The sequence below is a fragment of the Aulostomus chinensis genome, chromosome 6, assembly GCF_037954235.1.
Source record: "Aulostomus chinensis isolate RoL2024-O1b breed Wild chromosome 6, RoL_Achi_v1.0, whole genome shotgun sequence".
NCBI classification, from domain to species: Eukaryota; Metazoa; Chordata; class Actinopteri; order Syngnathiformes; family Aulostomidae; genus Aulostomus; species Aulostomus chinensis.
Genome location: NC_141325.1, coordinates 6,806,381 through 6,829,129, shown reverse-complemented (window position 1 = coordinate 6,829,129; position 22,749 = coordinate 6,806,381). Strand labels below are relative to the sequence as shown.

The window sequence follows — 22,749 nt, the reverse complement described above, 5'->3', positions numbered from 1 at the left end:
CTGTGGTTGACATCAGAGTCAAATAAGGCCTTGTTTTCTTCTCATGAAAAACAAAAGAAAACCACAAAAAAAACCAACCCCAAAACCACAAAATTAAACTGAAAGGAACACACCTCTAAAGGAAACTTTTTTGATACAATAAAATAAGGATCGAGCCGTCAAATTCCTGTTAGTGAGTGTAGAACCCCCCCCCCCCATGCTGATTTTATTTCTGATATTATGAAGGTTGAAGAGTAGTCCTAATCTAGATTTATGATTATTCTGAATCAGATTTCCCTTGAATAATTTGTAACTCGCAGCTTTTATTTTGGAGGGGGGCGTAACGGAGCAGCCTCGGCGGCTTTACGGAGGTCTGGCTTGTAGCGATGGAGGAGGACGTATGTAGTTATGTCACAGAACATGTAACTGAGCGGGGAGCAGACGCAGACAGCCTTCACTCTTACCGGTCTTTGTGCTACCCGGTGTCCCTGCTGCCTTCACGGAGCAGATCTTAGGCTTTCTTGATGTGGTTATGAAACTACACGTGTAGAGGGTTCATATCGCTCACTCAGATCAACAGAAGACTTTACATTTGGAGATTCACCGGTCAGGGCTCAGTCAGCGGAATCCATGCGATGCGTTCATGCTAACCGGATTTATCCATTTCCCGACGTATGTTAATGTAACAGAGGTCACCGCGGTTGTATTGGAGAGATCGTCCGGTAATTCCCTTCACCGTTAAGCTACCATGGATACCGGTGCGGATGATTCGCCCTCTGATGAGAGAGAGTGCGCTCTCATCCCCTCGCGTCTCAACGCGATCTCCGAAAAGACGGGGGATGAAGAGGTGCTCCTGAAGAGACCCACATGGAGCGGACGTCTGGAGTTCATCCTGGCATCGGTGGGCTACGCGGTGGGGCTGGGCAACGTCTGGAGGTTCCCCTACCTGTGCTACAGCAGCGGTGGAGGTGAGGCGCTCCGGGAGGTCAGGTTTCTGTTGCAAAATTAATGCTGGCCAGTGACACACGGAAGAGCAGAGGTAAAGTAGGTCTGTAGCTCCTTCTTTGACACACACACACGCACGCACACACACACACACACACGTATCAGACTTCAATCTAAAGTCTTTTTAAATGTAGTTGTCATCACCTGCATGAGGTTGTTTTTTTTGCCTTGACACAGAACAAAAATCCAGTGTGAAACATTTCACAAAAGACACTGTATAAAAGGAAAAAGAGCAAAAGTCAAAAAATAAAAGTTGGGAAGCTAAAAAAGATAACTTTTAGGGCCTTGTTTCTCTGTGGATACATGTGGAAGTATATTTGCATTTGTATATGTATACATCCTTTAACAGATGGGCCACACTGAAACACCCTAAATAAATCCGACTAACTGCACTTGTTCTTCTACTTTGTTGGTGTTTAGAAATTTAAAGTGGCGCTAACAAAGTTTGGCCACATGCCTGCTTCATAGCAGCAGTATTAAAACACCTGCTCCTTGATCTAGCAGAAGAATAAAAAATGCCAAAAGGATTCTAGTTGGATTTTACTTTTTTTTTTTTTTTACATTATCTATACATCAACATACTATACAACACAACATGAAGAGAACGCTGTAGAAGTGCAAGTATACAATTCAAAATATCCAATGAATTAAAATCAAATAAAAAAATGAATGGTAAAATATGAATCTTTAGCTATTTTTTATTTGTGCCGAACAAAGCCTGGTCCAGTTAAACAAGTGTTAACAAACACACCACACTGATTTGGGAAAAGGTCTGAAATTTCAGGCCTTAATCATGTGACTTAGGGTGTTTTTATTGCTTTCAACTATAAAAATAGAAGAATCAAATCTGTCCTTAACATGATGTAAAGGTTAAATTGCTAACCCTAATTAAAAGTAAACATTTCGTAGTCTTGTTGTTGCACACAAACACAAACACACACGCTGTGGTTCATCATGGAAACCTGGGCTTGCCAGGTCAGAGTCAACTGAGCCCACGGGGCTCCCTAGTGGCCGCGGGGCCCTAAGCACCTGCCCTGTCAGCTTAAAGCGATGGCCAGCTCTGTTAATCCAAGTTTCTGCCAGATTCTCAATTACCAGCCTGTAGAAGAAGTAGAACATTTTAAGAGCATGGGAACAATCATTTACCAGAGCTTAACTTTCAATAAATACCAGGAGTGCTTTGAAAGACAGCGGCTGTTTTTATTTAGGCAGCTGAGGAACTTCGATGCAGCCAACACATGCTGGAATTGGCAAACAGGAGCATCGTGTAATTTAAAGATCCCCTCCCCCGCATGCTACACAAAAATACTAGGGAGCTGCTGCTCAAATGGAGTCAGCCATGAATGTAGAAGTATGAAAACATAAAATCCCTGTGACATCCAGGGTGGAACACTCTGCTACCTGGCTGGGTCGCTTTAGTGAAGGTGTATGGTGCTGAAGGACCCGAAACACCTGAGGATCTCAGGAATGTCAAAGATGATGTGTCTCAGCACGTCCAAGGACGTTCTCTCCCGACACGAGCTGCTTTTGGGTGCCTTTAGTGTAACTAAGTTCAGTCCCATTAAAATATTAGGAAGTAAGTAATCAGAAATCAAAATGATCAGGTTGTGAACATTATCTTCAGTCTCAATTTCCAAAACAAGCCTCCAAATACCACACCTGCTGGCAGGACGCCTTGAGCATGAGAGTGTGATCAAGCTTGCCAAAATAGCTGTGGCCAGGTTATTGGGAAGCCATCAAAGCTGTGTCACACACAAACAGCAAGAACCTCCACGGCTGCTACGCTCACAGCTCGAACTCCTAACTAACTCCTCACTCCCGTTAGGCTGTCAAGTTCTTGGTTCGCCAAATGATAAAAATAATGCACACAGAAAGAGAGTCTTGAGATTTTTCTGTCTGATGTTTTCTGCTCATGTGCGCTTTTGTATTTTGTACATTGTATTCGTTTTTTTTGTGTGTGTGTGTTTTTCCCGTTTGTTACTCGTTTTACTCCCTCATTGCACATCGCCAACTCACCCTAGCAAGCTGTCCTGGTCCTTGCTCCACCCCCTGTGTCACCCTGGGGAGCACTCCTGGGCCACTACATGCTCCATCCATCACATATGGCGTCGTTGCCCGCCGCATCTTTTCACTTGACAGGGTAGTAGGAGGGCGGGTCACATTATTCCACTTGGCTCCTCCTCTCAGAACAGAAGCCCTGGTTGACCACAGGAGGCGCTAGCGCAGTGACCAGGACACGCACCCATAATTCCATTTCCCACCTGCATTACACAACCAGTTGTGCCTGTACAGTGAACATAGGGAACTAAGCCAGCAGCTTCCGTGTTGGCAGGCAACACAATAGACCGTTGCACGACCTGGACGGCTACATTTCATATGTTGTTTTGTTGTTGTTGTTGTTTTTTAATTTGGTGTCATGCTTGTATGTGCCTCTTGATATTTAAAGGGTGTATTTGTTGTTGATGCAAAATCAACTCGTGAGCGCGCACAAAAGTGCCGCTGGGGCGTGTACACGCGAGAGCCCCCATCACAGCTGCTAGCAGTGATGAACAGACCTTGCACCCCCAGTACGTCGCTGTGTGCGGCTGTTCTGCAGAGACAGTGGAACAGTATAATGAGTCACTTTTAATACAAACATGACTTCATCCATTCACTTGGTGGCGTCAGAGAACTCAGGTCTATTATGTTGCTGACGAGGTTTCAATTTCAACAGTTACTTGTTGGCGAATTACCAAACTTGATGGCCTCCTCAAGGTAGCAAGGCGTTCCTGACCAAATCTGAGATGTGGTTACGGCCTGTATTACACAACTCCACCTTGTTTGGTGAAAATTGTTTTTTGCCGCCACATTTTAAATCCGAGATCACCACAATCACCCAAAAACATATTCCTGTAGTTTATACTCAGGTTGTGGCAAGCGGATGCAATTGCCTGGTTGCAGGAGGAAGGGGCAGCTCCCCACAACGTGTTCTTTACCAGCAGCCAAGAAGAGAAAGCCAACATCTAAAAGTGAAGACATGGAGAAGTAAATCCATACCACTCTCCATTGTGCTGTACCTAGAATGACTCAGCAATAATCAGTATAGCATCTGAAAGGCATCTGTCTTTTGTTAAACTAAAGCTCCCGCTCTTTTGTGCAATTTTCATTATAGTTTGGTAAGATTACTATAATGGTTTGCAGTTCTTTGAGGGTTTGGAGACTTTTATATTCTTACATTCGGATTTTTTTTCCAGCATTTTTTGATTATCCTGTTGTACATCACATCACATCACTATGACGACATCAGATTGAATGGAATCCTTAAGTATGATGTTTAGTACAAGGTTTCAAGATTGTTGTTCTCAATTATAGACATAGACAAGTGATTCTTCCAGAGATTAGAGGCTGAAATTGTTACAGGAGGATTCTTTGATTAATTTAAGGTACGCAAAAAAGAATTATATTAAAAGACAAGTGGGTTTCAGCCCAAATTGATATATTATGCTGTATTAGATCTGCATATGTCAGCAACCTGCGAAAAAGTCAAGATAGCAGCAAGTACAAAGGTTCTTCTGTTTCTCTTCTGTGGAACTGTTTTTAGATTTTTATTTTTTTGTTGCTGACGTCTTTTGTACAGTAACCTCCCACTGTGTAGATGAATGGACTCTAAGCAAGGAGCCCAAACCTGCATCTTGTAACACCCAGACTATGAAAGGCATGTCTTCTCTCTTAGATGAGTCAAGACTGTAATTAGATCGTGAGAGGAAAGAGCTCAGCGATGGGCTGACAGAAAGTTTTGCTTCATATCAGAAGCAACTGTCACCTGTATTTCGTTAATTAATTTTATAGATGTGCTTTTATGAGAAGATTCAGACCTGGAGCCAAGCCAAACAACTGCCATTGTTACATAATATTTCAGCGTTATTTTTTTTGGTTTTCTGTTTCAGGTGCCTTTATGGTCCCATATCTCATCATGGTTTTCCTGTGCGGCATTCCTCTGCTCCTCATGGAGTTTGCTGTCGGCCAGTACACACGTTTAGGGCCAGTGCATGCTCTCGCCAATGTCTGTCCTTTGTTTAAAGGTGGGTAACTCTCTAGTTTAGAAGAAGAACCCAAAAAAACCTCTGATGGATTTTCAGATGTTTTTTTGGGTGCAGTCCAGAGGCAGCCTTAACGATGTTGCATTTCAACAATATCAATGACTGACCTGTACCTTAATGGCATGGAAGGACCTTGATTATATGTGACAGCCAATCGTCCATGGAGGAAGACAACACATGTCCTGTCTCCAGCCGGATACAGACGTACAGTCCAACTTTTTCACTATTAGCGGATGTCATTTGGGAATTTTAGGATCATTGCCAGGCCAGGAACTGTCTGGTTCAGATGTCATCTCTCACTAGTGATGACATCCTGATTTCTAGTCTCCACTGACTGCACTCATGCAGAACAAAGCACTTGGAAATCAAACACATTGTGAGTACATTTGGAATAGCTGCTGTGCCGCTCAACTGCTAGGTTCGTCAGAAGATTTATGTCAAATTAATTGCTACATCGAGCTTGTACAGACAGCAATTTGCCAGATCAAGCAAGTGGTAAAAATGAGTAAAACACACATTGAATCGAGTGCCTGTAGCTGATCACGTTAGATAAGAAGTGAGCCATCTTCTTATTCTCGAGAACAAGAGCTCTCTGTTGAGAGTTGCACTGAAAAAAACAAATGTGTAGGGGCAGGTCAGACTTTGGCAGAGTATATTTCTGACCCACCTGCCCAGTCAGTTTATCATAAAATGCTGACAGCAGTCCTGAACTGCTTTAAAATCCTGTCTGATAGCATGTCACTTGATGTGGCTCAGTGGAATTCACCACATGTGAATGTATTTAAAATGATATTTTGTGGCTGTGATGTGTTCGTCCTATTCAACAGCTGAAAAAGTGTATTTCCCTCAGCTGAGGCCAATAATGTTCTCTACAGCTTTAATAGCACAAAACAAGCCACAGATGTTTGCAGCCTCTTTCAACCTGCTGCTCCATTCTGTGTCTTCCAAGTAAATAAGCACATTGGAATTAACGGTTGGGTATGAGTAAAATGTGATGAATTCATTTTTGGAGCGGTGCATCTTCTGACATACCACTGAAACATTCATCTTTGAATGATCAAAAAGGACATCTTGAGATTGAATGCAGCCCCGTTTGCATTTTTGGCACACTGGCAAAAACAACCAAGATCAAAAAAACAGATTTAATATCTGTGGACACACATCAAACATATGCAGTTTCAACAAGTAACCCCCCCCCCCCCCCACCACCACCACCACCACCACCACCCCCACCACAACAAGGCTCCCAGCATCACATTAATACATTAAGCGTGGTGTCAATGAGTCCAGAAAGGATACAAGTTCACGTATCATCTCTATTCCATGACTTCCCTTGGGACCATTGAGTGGGTCAAACCATGCGTGTACTTCCAAAATTAGATCCCCTAGAAACAATTGTTAAAAATACTTTTTTGCGCTGATATGCGGTGAGCCACCAAAACGAAAGAAAAAGACAAGAATATGGGTAGAGGAATGGATTGGGATATTTGCACGTGTTTGCAGTTTCCTTAAGTGTTCACTATTTATGGGGAGTGTCCTCTACCTTCAACCACATTGGTCCATGGTGCGAAGGCACATTCAGTACAGAAACAATAGACCCTATTGTCACAGAAGACCCCTCCCACCGATGGTTGCACTCTCATTGGCTCTCACTGTAGTCCACAATTTACTTTGGAGGTGTTTTTTTTTTTTTTTTTTTTTTTACTGTGAATGCGATGTGAAAACAGTGTACTCAGTGCAATGGGTTGACTGAGGCGTAGCATTTCTCAAACGCAAGCAGGATTCTGTCTGTGTTACTCAAAGATTTTACAAAAGGGGTGTTGACTAGTCAGCCACTACCAACAGACAGTTGGGCAGAATAACAGTACAGTTAAGCTGAATTAAATGAGCTATGGATGAAGGGGAATCGACCCTGCAAGAACAACTCTGACTCAAACCCAGTGTTACTATCAATGTGCTTATGTACTTGTTTTGCAACATCAGGGAATTAAAAAGGCAGATCAAAGAAATCATGTGACCAATAAACAGGAAAGGAAGGCCATCTTTAAAGCACATGACATCAATAATGAAAGGATTTTTGCAGTGTGCCATGAAATGTCACAACATGATTCACATTTCATGCTTTTTTAATAAAACCAACTACTTTTATAAGAGAAGCCGTGCACCAAGCTGGCAGCCTTCTTATTTCAATAAATCGGAAGTTTTGATCCACAGTGGGTTTTTGTCAGGTGAAATGCAAATATTGAAATCCCAACTTTGATGAAGGGGTTGGTCCCCAAACCATCAGAGGTGTGTTGTGGTTGTGCTTGGATCTTTGCACATTGCCATCTAAACGATAGACCCAGCAAGATGGAGGAACAAATGTTTTCTGCTTTTGTCATCGAAAAGCTAAAAGTTGAATTCTGTTTTCCTGGAGATTCTTCCTTGATCTGTCAGGTTTTTAACTAAAGCGCTTCCCACCCTGTGGATGCACAGATAGATAGATAGATAGATAGTTTATTTATCCCCAAGAGGAAATTCCACTTCCACACTCAAATGCCTGATACAACTATCACAACAGCCACAATTATTACAGGTTAATCGTAATAATGGTACACTTCAGAATTAACGACTTCACATATACATTTGTTGTGTATGTACGCTAAACTTGAACACTCCGTTGTCCCAATGGAGGCAAGTGGCGCTGCCACCCCAAGGGAGGTGGAGAGGGCAGAGGCAGGGGTCAGGAACACAGGGAGGGGAGGATAGTACGTGCCTTTGCGTCACCAAGGCAGATGGAGATCTCCTGGAGGATAAACAATGGGGCAGCCGACCCTCAGCAGCAGATAAAGATGCTGTGTTTGGGTTAGGGCAGAGGAGCCCATGGGCATAGTACATATTCAAACAATGTGGATGAGAAGTTTACAAATGTTGTCGTAAGAAATAAGCCATAATGCTTGAATATGTTTTATACCTAGCATAGCTGATTAGCAACATTACACAAGTCTACTGCACCCGAATGAGAACACCAGGCATGGCAATTTATGTATGTTTGAAAATGTTCTATTGAAATCAGCTACTTTTTGGAATGTTTTGTTTTCTTTTTGAAATAAATGTGCCTCTTTTTTTCTCATAAAGATTGTTTTCATGTGTTGATGGATGAGAACTTGTTATGCTAAAGCTAAGCTCTATTCAATGGCTTTTATTTAACTTCATGATCTAAAAATGTCCTACATGTCTATCGATTAAGTAACTGATGTCTGCTTTGGTAATCAGAGAGTTTCAAATGTCCTTTGTTTTGAACATTTCTGAAATGCCACTTTAAAGAGCTTATTTAAAAACTTGGAGTCAGTAAGAATGATTGGCCTTCCTCTTCCAAAGAGAGAAAGGGTTTGCAGGCTTGCCTGTTTTAACTGATACGTGTGGAGCGTCACATGGAAGTTCATACTGTCCAAATTAAACAAGAGCTCAGCCATCAACCACCAGTACTAATGGGTTTGAATATGCTGTCTGTCCTGTTCTAATTGAAGATTTTTCTCCATAGTTTTCTTGTCTCCTTAAAGACAGAGATTATCTACCCGGTCAAAATGTGTCCCTCACTTGATTTATCGATCATTTCTTCCTGGTTAATGCTCTGTGCTAAACAAGGGCCCCAAGCAGGTAGTTTTTTTTCTGTATGTTCCTTTGAATGATTTGAAACTCATTGCAGTATGCTGTGATCTGCCTGTGATCAGAAATACCAATCAGCCAACATGCTCATGTTAAAATTACTGCAGGATGCACAATGACAGCGTATAAATGTATAGGACAGGTGAGGCAAACACAAGAGGTCAGATGATTTTATTTCTGTCTGCTCTGACTTGTTTTTGAGTCCTGTAGCCTCACAAGTTTTGGCGGTTTGACATCATGTGTCACTGCACCACTGTGGGTAATGTCTGGTGTACCAGTGGAGCAGCCAAGCATGTAAGCTGGATGTGTAAAGTGAAAGGGGCAAACGGGCAGCAACAAAGGAAGAAGCGCTTTACATCGCCTAGGTGCAGTGGTTCTAGCTGATCCTGGAGCTCAAAGGGGGTTTAATTCGGCTCTGTTATTATGTTAACACAGAGCTGTTTTTCAGCTGCCTCTCCTTCTATTTGTCCAGATAGTGATTCTGGATCCAGTAAAGCTCAGCATTCCAGCCTTTACATAGAAGTCAATAGCTTTTATATACTGCTGAAAAACAGAACTACATTCCCTAGGGACACTGGAGCAGCTGTCTTCTCAAATATTACAATGGTTATGTGCCAGACAATTTCTTGGCAAGAACCAGTTCATGGTTAAGTGGTCCCAGCTCCATATCCCTGCAGTACTTTGAAATGTTGCTGTTGGTTGATGCTGGTTGGTGCTGGTTTGGAGCTGATTTTTTTTTCTGACACAAAACAATTTGCTTGCCACCGTGTTCATTACACAAATCCCACTCACAGACAGAGCCCATTGTGTCTGTGGATGCCCAGTCAAGCCTGAGGCAATACGGGGAACTCCCTGTGTTGGTATCCAACATTATAGACAACTGCATTGCCTACCATCTGCATTTTCTAAAAGTTATCCAGCTATCAGGCCAAGTAATTAACACTGGTGATCATGTTGCCTCCTGTGCAAAGCCAATCAGGGAGATTCATCAACTTTGCTCGCTGTCAGGCTTGTGTAGCGCTGGATGATAAGCTGCTCCTGAATCAGGCGTGTAAGAGGAGGAAGTTGCCAGAACCAGTACTGAGAAACATTAATCTAGATCGTCACATCACAAGGAGTTGGCTAATTTACTTTACTTTAAGGAGTTGGCTAATGTGGAACAGCAAATCCTCCAATTAAACATGCTGGCTCAAGTGTTTCGAGTTTAATTAAGAGTAATGTCTCAAGCTGCAGCAACAGCAGGCTGTCATACAAATTTAAGAAGTTTTGCAGTCTCTGCCATGACTTTCCAACTTTAATGTTACTAAAAAACTACACCTATGAAGGGTTTACCTGAATCTAATGCCACTGGTTGAACCTTTTAGTTTGTTTAAACAAAGTCCACAAGAGGACCTTAAGGATGCTGTATTTCTTTCTATGATTCATTTCCTTCAAGCTTATGATGACGATAACCCACTGAGCAGCAGCAGGATATCTCATCGGTGTGGTGGGGGATAGATGAGTGGCTCTCCTCCAAACGATACAAGTGGATAATTCTGACCTGATTTAAGACGGACAATGCTAACCCAGCAGGCTCCACTAGAAGTATGAACTCCTTGTAGTTCAGAGCATCCAGCCAGAGTCCTCCATCCAGCATAGGGAAGCTCGGTGGAGGAGCTCCCCTGTACTATAGGTATTGTTTGTTCAGATGCACCTGCTTGGCTTAACTCAGTTTGACTTGGCCCGTCAGCCCAGGGCAGTAGAGATTGGCATCTATTACTCCAGCGCTGCACTCTTTAAGGTGGAAATGACTCTGATGACGTACAGAAAGTGACCTCTATCCATTTAATAATCTGCTTTAATGCACTGTCAATAATATGCAGAGACTCATCTTGTCCCCGGGCACAAGTAAGGCACACGGTTGGCCCGATGACTGGTTCTGCTGGCAGGCTGGCCCATTGCTGTTGCAACTTGTCAGAGTAACTGGCTGCACAACCAGTTTGGTTCCCTGTAGCTCACAGTAAAAACCCTCCGTTATAATCCCATATTACAATTTCACCTCCTCTAAATGCTAGTCAGCTAGCAGGATTATGCAAAAACTGTCGGGGGGGTCGAGGTTGGGGGTGGTTCTTAGGACACATTTACAGGATTGTACCCTGTGCTGAGCATAAATGTGATAGGACAACATTTTACCAACCTTCTACGAAGGGTTGATAAAAATGCTTTAAATTAAACACCCTCAGGTTGGAACAAACAGCTTGTAAGCTTGAACACTTTTTGTAATAAATTAGTACACATTGCAGTAGATATTACAAAATTTAGTAGTACAAAAGTACTTGAAGTAATAACTAACCATAATTATCTTCATTTGTACACATATTCTTTTAACAATTAAGCTACATTAAACTTCCAAAACACTTAATCAGACTGGAATTTTGATTTTTAGTTTGTCCCATGGCCCGTGAGGTGGCGAATACGTTTTTAACTAAATGATGTAAATTATAACATAATGCGGACATAAAACATAAAACACTTAATTAGAGACGATTAGAAATTATTCTTAAGGCACAAACGATTTCTAACGTCTGTCAGTTCAGATCACACAGTCCACGGGTTTCTGCATATTTCTCACCAACTGACTTACCCGCAAGTCACTTTTTTAACTCTCATTTAACGCTCATCGATTGACCTGTCAAGGAACGACAGTGTGAAATAGCTGCAGAGGAGAACAACAATGTATTACCTTCTTGGCTGAGGTGCTTAGACTGGGGGCTTGTCCTCCACCTTTAAACAGAGACATGCTCTGATTTGTGTGTGAACTGTGACGTACTACACAACCTCGAAAAGATCCTGGAGTCATATTACACCATGAAACACACCCGGTCGACCTTGTTTAGAGCCAACCATGTTCACCCAGCAGCCCGCCTTATTCCCAACACAGTTACCAGCTGAAACCAGTAGGTCACCAGCATGCCGCAGCAAGAACTGACACCGATGGCTTTTTGGGTTTTTTGTTTTTTTTTCCAGCAGGGTGGTTCTCTACCAACGAGTAGTCTGGCACTTAACCCCACGTTATCGTTAATCATTGGGTTTCGTTACCTCTGGAGAGCCAGGTTACTTCACCAGCTGCTGGCAAAGGATTAATAAACAAAACATACCCCAGACTAGGTTACTAATCAACATGATAGCTAGGAACTTAATCTCCCATAATGTCCAACTACTGTTTTAATTTTGTACCTCAGACTACAAGATCGTTCGTAGTCCTTTGTCATGTGTTAAACAGCTCAACCAGTCTTGGTGTGTGTGCTGAGGAACGCTGAACCATTGATAAAATCTTATTAAACCAGTCAAACCACCTTGTCCATGGTGTCAAAATGTCCCAATCGAAATAGGTTCAATAATTTAGATAGCAAACAGAATAACTTGGCTGTTCCTTGAGATATTCATGGCTACCATCACCCCATGAAATTGTAGGTATAGAATATATTCATTGTTATACTTGTGGCCCCAGATCATTGGTACTATTGAATATGGAGATTGAGAAGGCGTTCAAGAAGGAAAGTTACTCACTCTGTGTCTTTTCGCCTCTGGTGTCACTACAGGTGTCGGCCTAGCCACACTTGTAATCTCCTTCATCTTCTCCACCTACTACAATGTGCTCATGAGCTGGGCACTTTTCTATTTCTTCAACTCATTTGGAGCAACGCTTCCCTGGATGACCTGCAACAACACCTGGAATGTCATTGAAAACTGTTCCAGTGGTTTCCCTGGCAATGCCACTCACCTGCAGTCCGCCAGCCAGCAGTTCTTTGAGTAAGAAGAGTTCACTGCTCTCACATCCATTCCATTGTGGTACCTTTTATACTAGCGAGAGGTGAGGACAGGGATGCCTTTTTACATCAGAATTTGAAGGTTACAACTATGCACTTTGTATTTATTTCGATTACACTGTGTTGTCTTGTGTGCTTTTTTTCGTGAAAAAAAAAAAGAATGAATGCACTCATGTTAATGTCAAAACAAATTCCTATGTGTGGGACACAAATGGCAATGAAAGGAATCTGAATCTGAATCTGAATCTGAGGTTGAGTTAACTGCGTTCCAGTAGAAGTAAGGACAAAAGTTCAAAAACCACATTGTTAACATGCCAGCGTTTCTCAATACCTGAGGTGGGTTCTAGTTGGAATTTCCATCTGTGACCTTTTACATTCCTGCTTCCCAGGTAGACTTCGATGTGCTGTGACGCTTTTAAACCAAAGCCATTGTAATGCCTTATTGAAAAGGGTCAATTTGCGACCCACGTCAAGGCTGTTTGCATCAGTGTTATCTCTTTTTCAAACCACAACCCGGGAAAGATGCAGGTTATCAATGACTTTACACGTCATTTTCAGTGGATAGCTAATCCGCTTCCTGCACAGATCCAACGAATAATGAGAGTGTTACCTGTTGCCTGTACCTGTTTTGTGGTTCTCACACTGCAGTGGTCTCTGGCTTTGCTGTTGATCACATACCACCTATGTATTGATTCACAGACATCAAAACCCTGTAACAGTTGCATGGCTGTGCCTCATTTGTCCACACTCAGTTCTCACCGACTCCAGTGGAGCAATCTCCTCCACATAAATTATAAAGAGATAGGAAAATACCTAAATGGTGCCGTGTTGTGAATAAATTGCCCCCGGGAATACATCCATCCATCAAATACATCACAGCGTTCCTGTTCACACCTTCCGTCTGCCCTGAGTGAAGGATATAAATAATATGAACGTCTTGTTAATTGCATTTTGACTTGTTCTTATTTCCTCAGTCACAGGCTCCTGGAGAAAACCGGAGGTATTGAAGAAGCTGGAGGAATTCGGTGGGAACTCTTTGGCTATCTCCTCATTGCCTGGGTCTTTGTGTATCTATGCATATTCAAAGGAGTGAAATCCACTGGCAAGGTCAGATCAACGGCTCCGCTTCAGAATGTGCTTGTGCATGGTGGTGATTAAAGTTAGTTTTTTTCTTATGTTTATCTTACTGAGGTTTGACGTGCGACTTCCTCTGATACCACAATTTATCACCATCAGCGATGTCCACAGAAAGAGTAGATGCTTCCTCGCTCACCCAACCATCCTGCACATTAATCCGTTTCTGCTCTTCACATGTGTGTCGCACAGGTTGTGTGGTTCACCGCTATATTTCCATATGTCATCCTGTTTGCACTGCTCATTAATAACGTGCAGCTACCAGGAGCCAAGGCAGGTATCCTCTACTTCTTAACGCCTGTCTGGAGCAAACTCTTTGAAGTTAAGGTGAGACGTAACAAATGATTGACATCAAAATTAAGTTAAGCCTGAAGACTTAAATTGTCGATTGTCACCGGATAATTTAAAACCAGCATGGTAACATTTCTTACTGTAGAGATAGAGAACTTTCAGGGTGCTGATTGGGAACTAAATGTAAGTACCAATTATTTTCTGGGCCTGTCTTTTCAGAGAAGAGGCTTTTGTGTTGTGTTTGCTCAAGATTCAGCTAAAACCACATCTGCAAGAGGAAAGGGGGAGGACATCATTGCAGCAGTGTTCTCAGTAAATCGTTCAGGTTGCAGATGCTGTAGGAAGGACACCTTAGAACATGAGCTGTTTGTATTTGAAAATTTTAGCTTTCGAGACTGAAAAGGATTAAAGACTGAGGGACACTCTTTCTAGTCTCGGTTAGGCAGACTTAAAAAAAAATGACACACAGGACTTGAAAGAATTTACATGGTCAGATGACTCTTTTGTAATGGATCCTGATGAAAGCAGTCTGCTGATATATTGATTCGTATTCGTTGAAATATGCAACTAAAGGTTTCTCTGATACTCAGTAAAGCCCAGAGGTCCCGGACTTGTTCGACCCAGCTGTAGTTGGGTTTTAATGGCACAAGAATGAGTCAGCTGGAGACTCCTGAAGTGAGAACAGCCTAAAATATCTATACCACTGAAAATATAGCATCGCTAATCCTGCTCGTTAAAAAGCAACACACACAGTTAATTCAAGCCCCCTGGAAACATTTCCTAGGTCACGAATTGTTATGTTGTGTGAATCAGATTCAGGGAAGAATTTGGTTTTTCACGGTCTTTATAAGTAACCCAAGGAAAACTAAAGCTAATCTATACGATTTTGTTTTATTTTACGCAGGTTTGGGTTCATGCAGCTGCCCAAGTGTTTAACTCCATTGGAATTGCTTTTGGCTCCATGATCTCAATGGCGAGCTACAACAAGTTCAGCAACAACATTGTCAGGTAAGGTTGGAATGTTATACATTAATAAGGGCTCATTAGAAAATAAAATAAAGATTTAATTTGAAACAAGAAAAGCTGAGGTGAGGACCAATTATTATATGCTGTGCTGATGTCGTGTTGTTTGTCCTCCTCCCTCCCCAGAGATGCTTTGATCGTATCGGTCACCAACTCATTCACTAGTATGCTGGCGGGCTTCGTGATCTTCTCAGCTATCGGCTACATGGCGCACATACATAACCTCCCCGTGGACAACATCACTACGGATGGTAGGCATCAAGCCTTGAGAGCGTTGCACCACCGTACATTTTCTGAATACCAGAATACCAGAAAGAATGAAAATGAAAAATGAAATGTTTTCGGTGAAACAGTGAAATCTCCTCTGATTTAAAACATGAAGGTTAGTCATCAGGTCATCACAAGTCCTCCTGCTCCAGTTACAGAAGTTTAAATAAAACATCCTCTTGCTTTTGTGTTGGAAGAAAACACTACTTTCTGAAAAATGCATCCAATATTTACTTCTGGGCCCATAGTTGCTCCCATTGTAGGAATGAATAACTGCAGGACCTGCAGGCGGTCTTCCAAATGGGCGGGGCTGGGGTGGTCTCATTATAATGGTCTCACAATAACAGGAGCTGGAAAAACCTGTGGCAGTGAAAACAAGCTGTTGAGTTGTAATTATGTTTGTCACTTGGAAATTTACTGACTTATGGACTGAGAGGGTTCACCCATTCACACTGTATAATGTGAGATTGCACTTAAACCGTAAATATGAGGTCCACATAAAAGGTGATTCACACAGTCATGGTCTCTTTCATGCGCTAGTATGCTAATTTCTCCAAGCAGCTGGCAATGATAATCAGTTCGCAACATCAATTGTTTTGTACACTCCTCATTTAAGCCCCCCCCCCCCCCTTTGAATTTCCTTCAAACTAAACCTGAGCGAAGGCTAAATCACTGCAACGGAAGGGAAACGTACTTGATACCAATATTTAGCAGGAGCCAGAAGCCTATTAGCTTATACTGGCATCAGACTGGAAACAATATCCTGGTTCATTAAAATCATGATTAGTTTTTTAAACATCTACGTGTTTGTCCATTTTGAACAACAAATAAGAAGTTAATTAATCATGGAGGTGCTGGGTTAGTGAACTGTATCATGTTTAAGTGACAGGTCAGCTGTTTTCCGTCTTAATGCTGAACTAATTGACTGCTATAGTAAAATCTTATGAACTATCATCTTACAATTAAACACTTTGTACAAAAGTACCTCTCAAAATGGGAAACGCTTGCTTTGTCAGAACCTGTGGAATGTGTGTTGGAACGTGTAATGTTGCAGGTCCTGGTTTGGTGTTTGTGGTATACCCTGAAGTGCTCTCCACCATGCCGGCCTTTCAGCTCTGGGCTCCTCTCTTCTTCTTTATGCTGCTGTGTCTCGGTCTGGACAGCCAGGTGAGCAGCCATGCAGTTGCCTTTATTCATAGCAACCCTACATGGCAGGGAAACACAGGTGAAATTAATGGAGTCAATTCTGGTCCTGATATGTTGGACCAGGATTCACAATACCAGTGTCCTCGTATTTTGAGAAGTTTTATTTACTCTTATTGTACATATTATGTGATCCGTTTTGCTTCTTTTAAAATCTGAATTCAGGACTGAGTAAACCTACAGTTTAGCCTGACGCTGTCCGATCAAAATGGCAAAGGAGTTTTCTATAATATTGATATTACATAAATAGCTAAAGCATGCAGGCTATATTAGTATGTTGCGCTACTAGCTCAGCCAGTAAAAGGCCACTGGTCGGCACCGGCACATCCTGGCACACCTGTGGCTACACCCTGGCACTGAATTTGTTTATATTGTGGTTTGACTCTCTTCTCTGACTCTTCCACTCTTCTTCTCTGTTGTCTGCCGTTACAAAGCTACTGGTTCAGCCTCATTATTTGAATCCCAAACAAGGAAGTGAGCATGTCTAATTATCAAACAAGGACAAAAAAAAAAAAGGTGTTTACATACATTTCGTCTGTGTGACACAGTTTGCCACGGTTGAAGTGGCGGTGACGTTCATTAAGGACGAGTTTGGCTCCACGCTTCTGCGCTTCCTAAAGCGAGAGGAGCTTCTGGTGCTGGCTGTGTGCGCTGTCTGCTTTCTTCTTGGGATTCCACATATTACTAAGGTACTAAAACGCGCTCCCTTACAGACAAACATATGGACACATACAGTACATGCAACAGTTGCATCACTGGTGCATCACTGGTGTCAGCTCTTTGGTCATTTCTGTCTTGCTGTCTTCTCTTTTCTGCTCAGGGAGGTATTTACGTGTTCCAGCTGATGGACCACTACACAGCCGTGGTGTCCCTCGTGTTCTTGGCTTTCTTTGAAGTCGTAGCTGTCTGCTGGATCTTTGGTAAGATCCACAGGAAGTTCAGAGGCTCCAGCCCGCTGGATTTAGCGGCTGTTCTGACTGTTTCATCAGGAAGTGTCTGTCTCTGTTAGGTGTCCCACGCCTCTCCTTCATGATTGAAAGGATGCGAGGAAAACCTCCAAATATCTACTTCCGCATCTGCTGGTGTATGCTGTGTCCCGTGTTGGTGATGGTGAGATTGTTTATCTGGACACCATCACTTCTCTCTATAAACGCAACATTTGTGTTTTGTTTGAACAGCTTGATTGATGAAATGATTTAAAATGACTCTTTTCCCTTCATAGTGCATCCTGACCTCCAGTATTGTCCAGTACTCTCCTGTTAAGTATGGGACATACAAGTACCCTCTGTGGGCTGAAGGGGTTGGCTGGGTGGTCTCACTCATCTCCATTATTTTTATCCCACTTGGAGCCATTCACGAGCTCTATACCAATAAAGGCTCATTTTGCCGGGTGAGTACAAGATTTATTATGATAAATGATGTTTGCTTCCAGCTCAGGTAGGATGGAGGGATGGATGGAGGTCTCTTCTTTTTTTTAAATTGTGATCTTAGTAGCGCCGCCCACCTTGCTTGTGCTCAGAAGTCGATTTCCATTCTATCAAGAAGTCTGACGCATCGGGTTCTTTTTCAGCTATTACATGGATGTGACGGGAGAAGAACTTTCAGTGTTAATTGTTGGATGATGTAATGAAACAAGATTGAAAAAAAGGTTAAGTGAGAGCAGGGCTGAGGCTTCTGGATGTGCAATAGATAAGCTCTCAAGTGATTAGTGGGTTAGCGCTCGAGCTGACCAGACATCCTTGAGTGCGTGCTTTGTTTTTAAGGTTATTTTTTTTTTCATATTTTGTCTTTTCCACCTTTCAGAGACTGAAAACAGCCATTACTCCCACGGTAGACCAGGATACTGAAAACTTCCTGCCTGAAAAACAAAACCTGCACAACACTGCACCCGACACTTCAACCGTATGACCAACCGCAGGGGAAGCCAAAGTCACGTCTGTGAGTCTTTATGTACTAAACTTTGTGATGCAGTCTGACTTGGAATACCTGATGTTTATTGATGGAAAGTTAAACAAGAGACCTTTCGGGGGGAAAAAAGAACTTTAGTTAAACTAGAATGTCCTCATACGACTGCGTCTTCAGCCTCATGAAACTTGTCCTGATTTACAACAGCTAATCATGTGTCTTTTAATGCCAGACATCCGCCAGTTTGTTACAAAATTGGTAATGTTTGACTTTGCAAGTCTACCTAGAGTGCCTCCATGAACCAGTCAGACGTCTGTGAGTCCAACCGGGTTCAGAGGCTCAATAGAAGCATTGGACAGCCGTTTGCTTGTGCATGTCAATATTTCAGAATATGGTTTTTACAACTTTAAATCACCCACATGGAAGCTGCTCCATCTTGAACACTGATAAGCAGAGGTGTTCACATAAAACCTAGAGCACAAACAGCTCATTTGCTGTTCATTTTACGTTAATTTCAGGGCCAAACGATTTACGAAAGCGTATAGATTATTTCAGGCTTTTTTGCAGTTGTGATACGATTCAAAATGTCAAGATTCACCATCCTTGTCATTTTTATTACAAAATATATTTAAAAGATAATGGTGGGGTTTTTTTGGGGGGGGGGGGAGGGTTCTCTACCAAATTAATTAATTAAATAGATAAAAAGAACAATAATTTTGACAATTGACCTCCTGGAAACAGGATATTGCGCTTGACCACATGGTTATTTTGACGGTGTAACTTGTTCAGCTCTTCTGCAAAGCTGTGCAAAGCCTCGGCCGGCCATCCCTGGTGCTCACGTACTCACCTGGGCTGGTGAGCAGGGTGACCCAGGTTAGTACCAAACCCACGGGGATAAAGAAAAGTTATCTGGGGAAACGGATTCGGTTTGATGTCAGCAGCTTTAGGAATGTTTTAATATCATGTGTCAGTCATGCATTTAGCATTATTTTAACTATCTCGGAGCAGGTACCTCACAAGCGTTTTCAGAGATTACATGAGGAGCCTTTGATCTACTGGCATTTAAGTGAATTGAGCTAACGAATGTGGATAATCTTCAGGAGGGCTACAGATACACTGTCTGGTAACTTGACCCAAAGCCTGCTGTTAATCATTGACTGGAATCCAAAAATTCCACTCGGGTGAAACCTCAACTTCATTTTGGCTTTAACTTTTGAGATTGTACATTTGTATTAAGTAAAGTCGTGTCTGTAAATGTAAATGATTGTCGCGTTCCTAAGAAGATAAGACGTGTTTATTGTTAGATTAAAGCAGAAATTTGAACGTTTAGATGGAGAAGTCAAACTTTGAACAGAGGTTGTTTAGAATGACGTCTCGTACAGCACTTGCTAGGCCTTTCCTGTTGTAACGGGGAACTTAACAAACAAACTAATAAATAAAGCTTTATTAGTTAGTGCCTTTTATCCAAAGTACTGAAATTGCACGCTGATTCTCTCAAAAAATCACTGATATGAGGAGCAATAAGAGATTTTTCAGATGGATGCATTTTACATCTGTATATTATTAATGCTTCAGTGTAGGTCTTTTATAAGTACTTTATTTTTTATTTTCCAGATATATTTTAAACTAACTCTCCTCATCATCAACAGACTCATAACTCCAAACCTACATGTAAAGCTAAATATATGTGCCTCATCTTCACTGTTACCTTTATTTTTCACATCTGTTACAATTATTTTATGACCTATGATTGTTTAATTTTTTTTTTTCTGCAGTCAATTTTGAACAGCCATGTGTTGGAGTGTGTATATATTCATTACTATTGTAAGCAGTGGAGGCAGGAGGGGGAAACCACAAGCAGAGAGAGAGAGAGAAATTACACAGAGGGAAATTTGGAACGGATGAAAATGGGGAAGTAGTTGAAAAAACAAGAGTGATTTGATTTCAAAATAAAACAGGAAATAAGTACAAACGTCAGAAACATCTACCAGTAATTTTGTGGGGACTGCTATAATCTAAATGTTTACCTCATTATATATAAACATTATTTTAAGGAAATATGTTTGGACTCCACATTACAGCTCGATATCCTTAAACCTTTAAAAAATATTGTGACACTTTTCCTCTCAAAAATGCTGCCTGTTCTGTTTAACATCTGTGGTCATATTTTTTTTGCAACACTTGATGTCACAAATCAGCTTCACTGCCATACGTGTCACACAGGACAGGGACAACTGTCTGAAATACCATAGATGCTCGTCATAGTAGTACTCATACTTGGTACATATTTACGCCATGGGGATTTACCGAAAACGCTAAGCTGTAATAGCATAAGACATGGCGGTGCTAATGTCTTACGCTACTACAGCTTAGCGTTTTCGGTTCATACCTCTAGGACAGTTTGGATTTCCTCCAGCGGTTTCATGAATGAGGGGGATTTGAGTGATACAGGCCTTCGTGAGGATCAAGTTTCTCTGCCATTTTGAAATGTTTGGGTAAACACTTTTTTGTTTTTTGTTTTTTTTGTTTGCCTCTATTGGCGCTTATTTGATCCAACCTTCACCAAATTTTGATGACCTGTAATAGGTGTGGTTTGATTTGTGTTTGCTTGTGCGTGTGTGTGGTTTTTTTTATATGACAATTGTAAAGGCATTGCCTGATTCATTTGATTTCATAAATGTTGTATATCAGGCAACAATGCACAACACAGATCACAGTTGCATTTAATGCAATTTTAGGAGTATGCACAATACCAACATGACATGATCTTTCCAAACTTTTGTTGTTGTTTTTTATTGATGCAGCCGAGTTCACAGCTTCCCCATGAGCATGTGAATAACATATTGAAGCATTTCAACCATTAATGAGACACTGCGACATGACTCGAATGCATCTTTACCAGTTATTTTACCTTGCAGCCACAGATGTGGCTCTCTAGCACCTTCCAGGCACTTGTCCAGCAAGCGGCAGTAGCTCCGCCGTGTGGTCAATTATGAAACACCATTTTTGCTCAGAAACTTGTCAATAATTACTGTGACTTTTGAGTGATGTAAACATCAGTCACCCGAGGCAGGAGCTGCAGATGCAACTACATTTTCTCCTGGAAATGCAGATTACTTATGTGGAAAATTGTCAGTGGGCCCCACATTGAACCTTAATGGTATTCGAAGCACTTTTGTAATGTTGCCTCATTCTCACTCACACTCATACACTGATGATGGAGGCTCCCATGCAAAGTGCCAACCAGCTCATCAGGAGCAGTTTGGTGTTCAGTGTCTCACACTCTCTGGAGAAGCCAGAAACTTTCCACTACAGACAGCCACTCCACCTCCTGGGCTGTGCGTAGGTTCATAGGATTTGAAGGTTACAAGAGCAGTAGGCCTTTATACACTTTTCTTTTTTACTTCTATATAATCAATTTTATCAGACAAACCAAAATGTTGGCTTATTTAAGGTGATGCATAATGTTCCCATAAGCTGCTTTATGATATTTTTTTTTCTCTTTGCTTTGTTTGGTTAAATTTGCTGGATGATTTAAAGCAGCTATGAGGACTTTTTCAGTAGTCGTAGTTCAGCAGTGTGTCATATTAAAACTGAAGCAACTATTGGTGCTGTATATGCAAGCAAGACCATCATCAAGTAGATTCACCGTGTCTGCATGGTAAAAGCCCCTGTTCGTGTCTGTCTCTATGTGAGAAAGACAAAGATCATTTTGGTCACCGAGCAACAGAAGGTCAGCTGTTAATTGTCTTGAATCACACGTGACAGGATTAAAACGATGTTTACAAGCTACAATGTTGCACATTTCACCATCATAATTGTAAATCTTCATTTGGATCAATGTTGCTGCTTTTGGCCAGAGGGGGGCGCCACAGTCAACACAAAATGAAAGTTCTTGGTGGCTGCTTTAAACTACTTAATGAATGCATCTGTTGCGGTTTACGTTTTATGATTGGAGTTTTGATACAATTTAAATGCAACCTGTAATGAGCTATTAAAAGATGCTGGTTTTTAAAACCAAACACAGTCTGGTTTTGTGAGTTTTTCCCCAAACAGAAACACATCATTTATGGAAAGCTGAATTGAAACTTGCAGACGTGAAATGAAATATGACACTTTACATGTGTCCTCACATTCACACGCTTTAACATCCTAATCAGACTTTATGGAGTTTAGCTATATATTCACAGGAGATAAATCTTTTTCAATTACAATTCTTTGCTCTTAAAATTCTACAAAACTTTACACTTTCTGTTGCAAATTTCTGATTTCCTTATTGATAAATCCATCTCTCATATTTCTGTAGTAGGTTAATGAGTGTTGCCATTTGTTGAATGAAAAGATTCTTGGTTCAGTCAAATTGGCAGCTATTTGTGTTGTTGCCTCTAAGCCACTGGGGGGCAGTA

At 41.6% G+C, this 22,749-nt stretch overlaps 2 protein-coding genes across 3 annotated transcripts in view; one reads left to right on the top strand and one right to left on the bottom strand.

Annotated features, from left to right (window-relative positions):
• The window catches only part of limk2 (LIM domain kinase 2), a 29,455-nt gene extending 28,750 nt beyond the window's left edge, over positions 1 to 705 (bottom strand). Inside the window, exon 1 of the mRNA XM_086206126.1 lies at positions 444 to 705. The gene's annotated coding sequence lies outside the window, so the exon portion shown is untranslated. The remainder of the gene's footprint in view (positions 1 to 443) is intronic.
• LOC147259892 (sodium- and chloride-dependent GABA transporter ine) lies at positions 331 to 22,345 on the top strand. 2 transcript variants are annotated; one of them, XM_086206129.1, is made up of 14 exons: positions 331 to 947; positions 4,911 to 5,045; positions 12,293 to 12,503; positions 13,495 to 13,627; positions 13,847 to 13,981; positions 14,850 to 14,953; positions 15,095 to 15,219; positions 16,290 to 16,402; positions 16,987 to 17,127; positions 17,259 to 17,358; positions 17,448 to 17,548; positions 17,661 to 17,828; positions 18,242 to 18,376; positions 19,958 to 22,345. In XM_086206129.1, the coding sequence occupies exons 1-13, from the start codon at positions 728 to 730 to the stop codon at positions 18,344 to 18,346; spliced, it is 1,791 nt and encodes a 596-aa protein (XP_086062255.1). In that variant the 5' UTR covers positions 331 to 727; the 3' UTR covers positions 18,347 to 18,376; positions 19,958 to 22,345. The 2 variants fall into 2 exon arrangements, with proteins under 2 accessions (XP_086062255.1, XP_086062256.1); XM_086206130.1 differs by adding an exon at positions 8,587 to 8,702 and having other exon boundaries at positions 937 to 947; positions 18,242 to 22,345.
• The last annotated feature ends 404 nt before the right edge of the window (positions 22,346 to 22,749 follow it).

Bases quoted from the DNA above. Each gene is read 5' to 3' on its own strand.
- LOC147259892 (XM_086206129.1), top strand. From the start codon at position 728: ATGGATACCGGTGCGGATGATTCGCCCTCTGATGAGAGAGAGTGCGCT. The intron at 12,504-13,494 runs GTAAGAAGAGTT...TTATTTCCTCAG, and splicing joins GCCAGCCAGCAGTTCTTTGA to TCACAGGCTCCTGGAGAAAA. The intron at 13,628-13,846 runs GTCAGATCAACG...TGTGTCGCACAG, and splicing joins GAGTGAAATCCACTGGCAAG to GTTGTGTGGTTCACCGCTAT.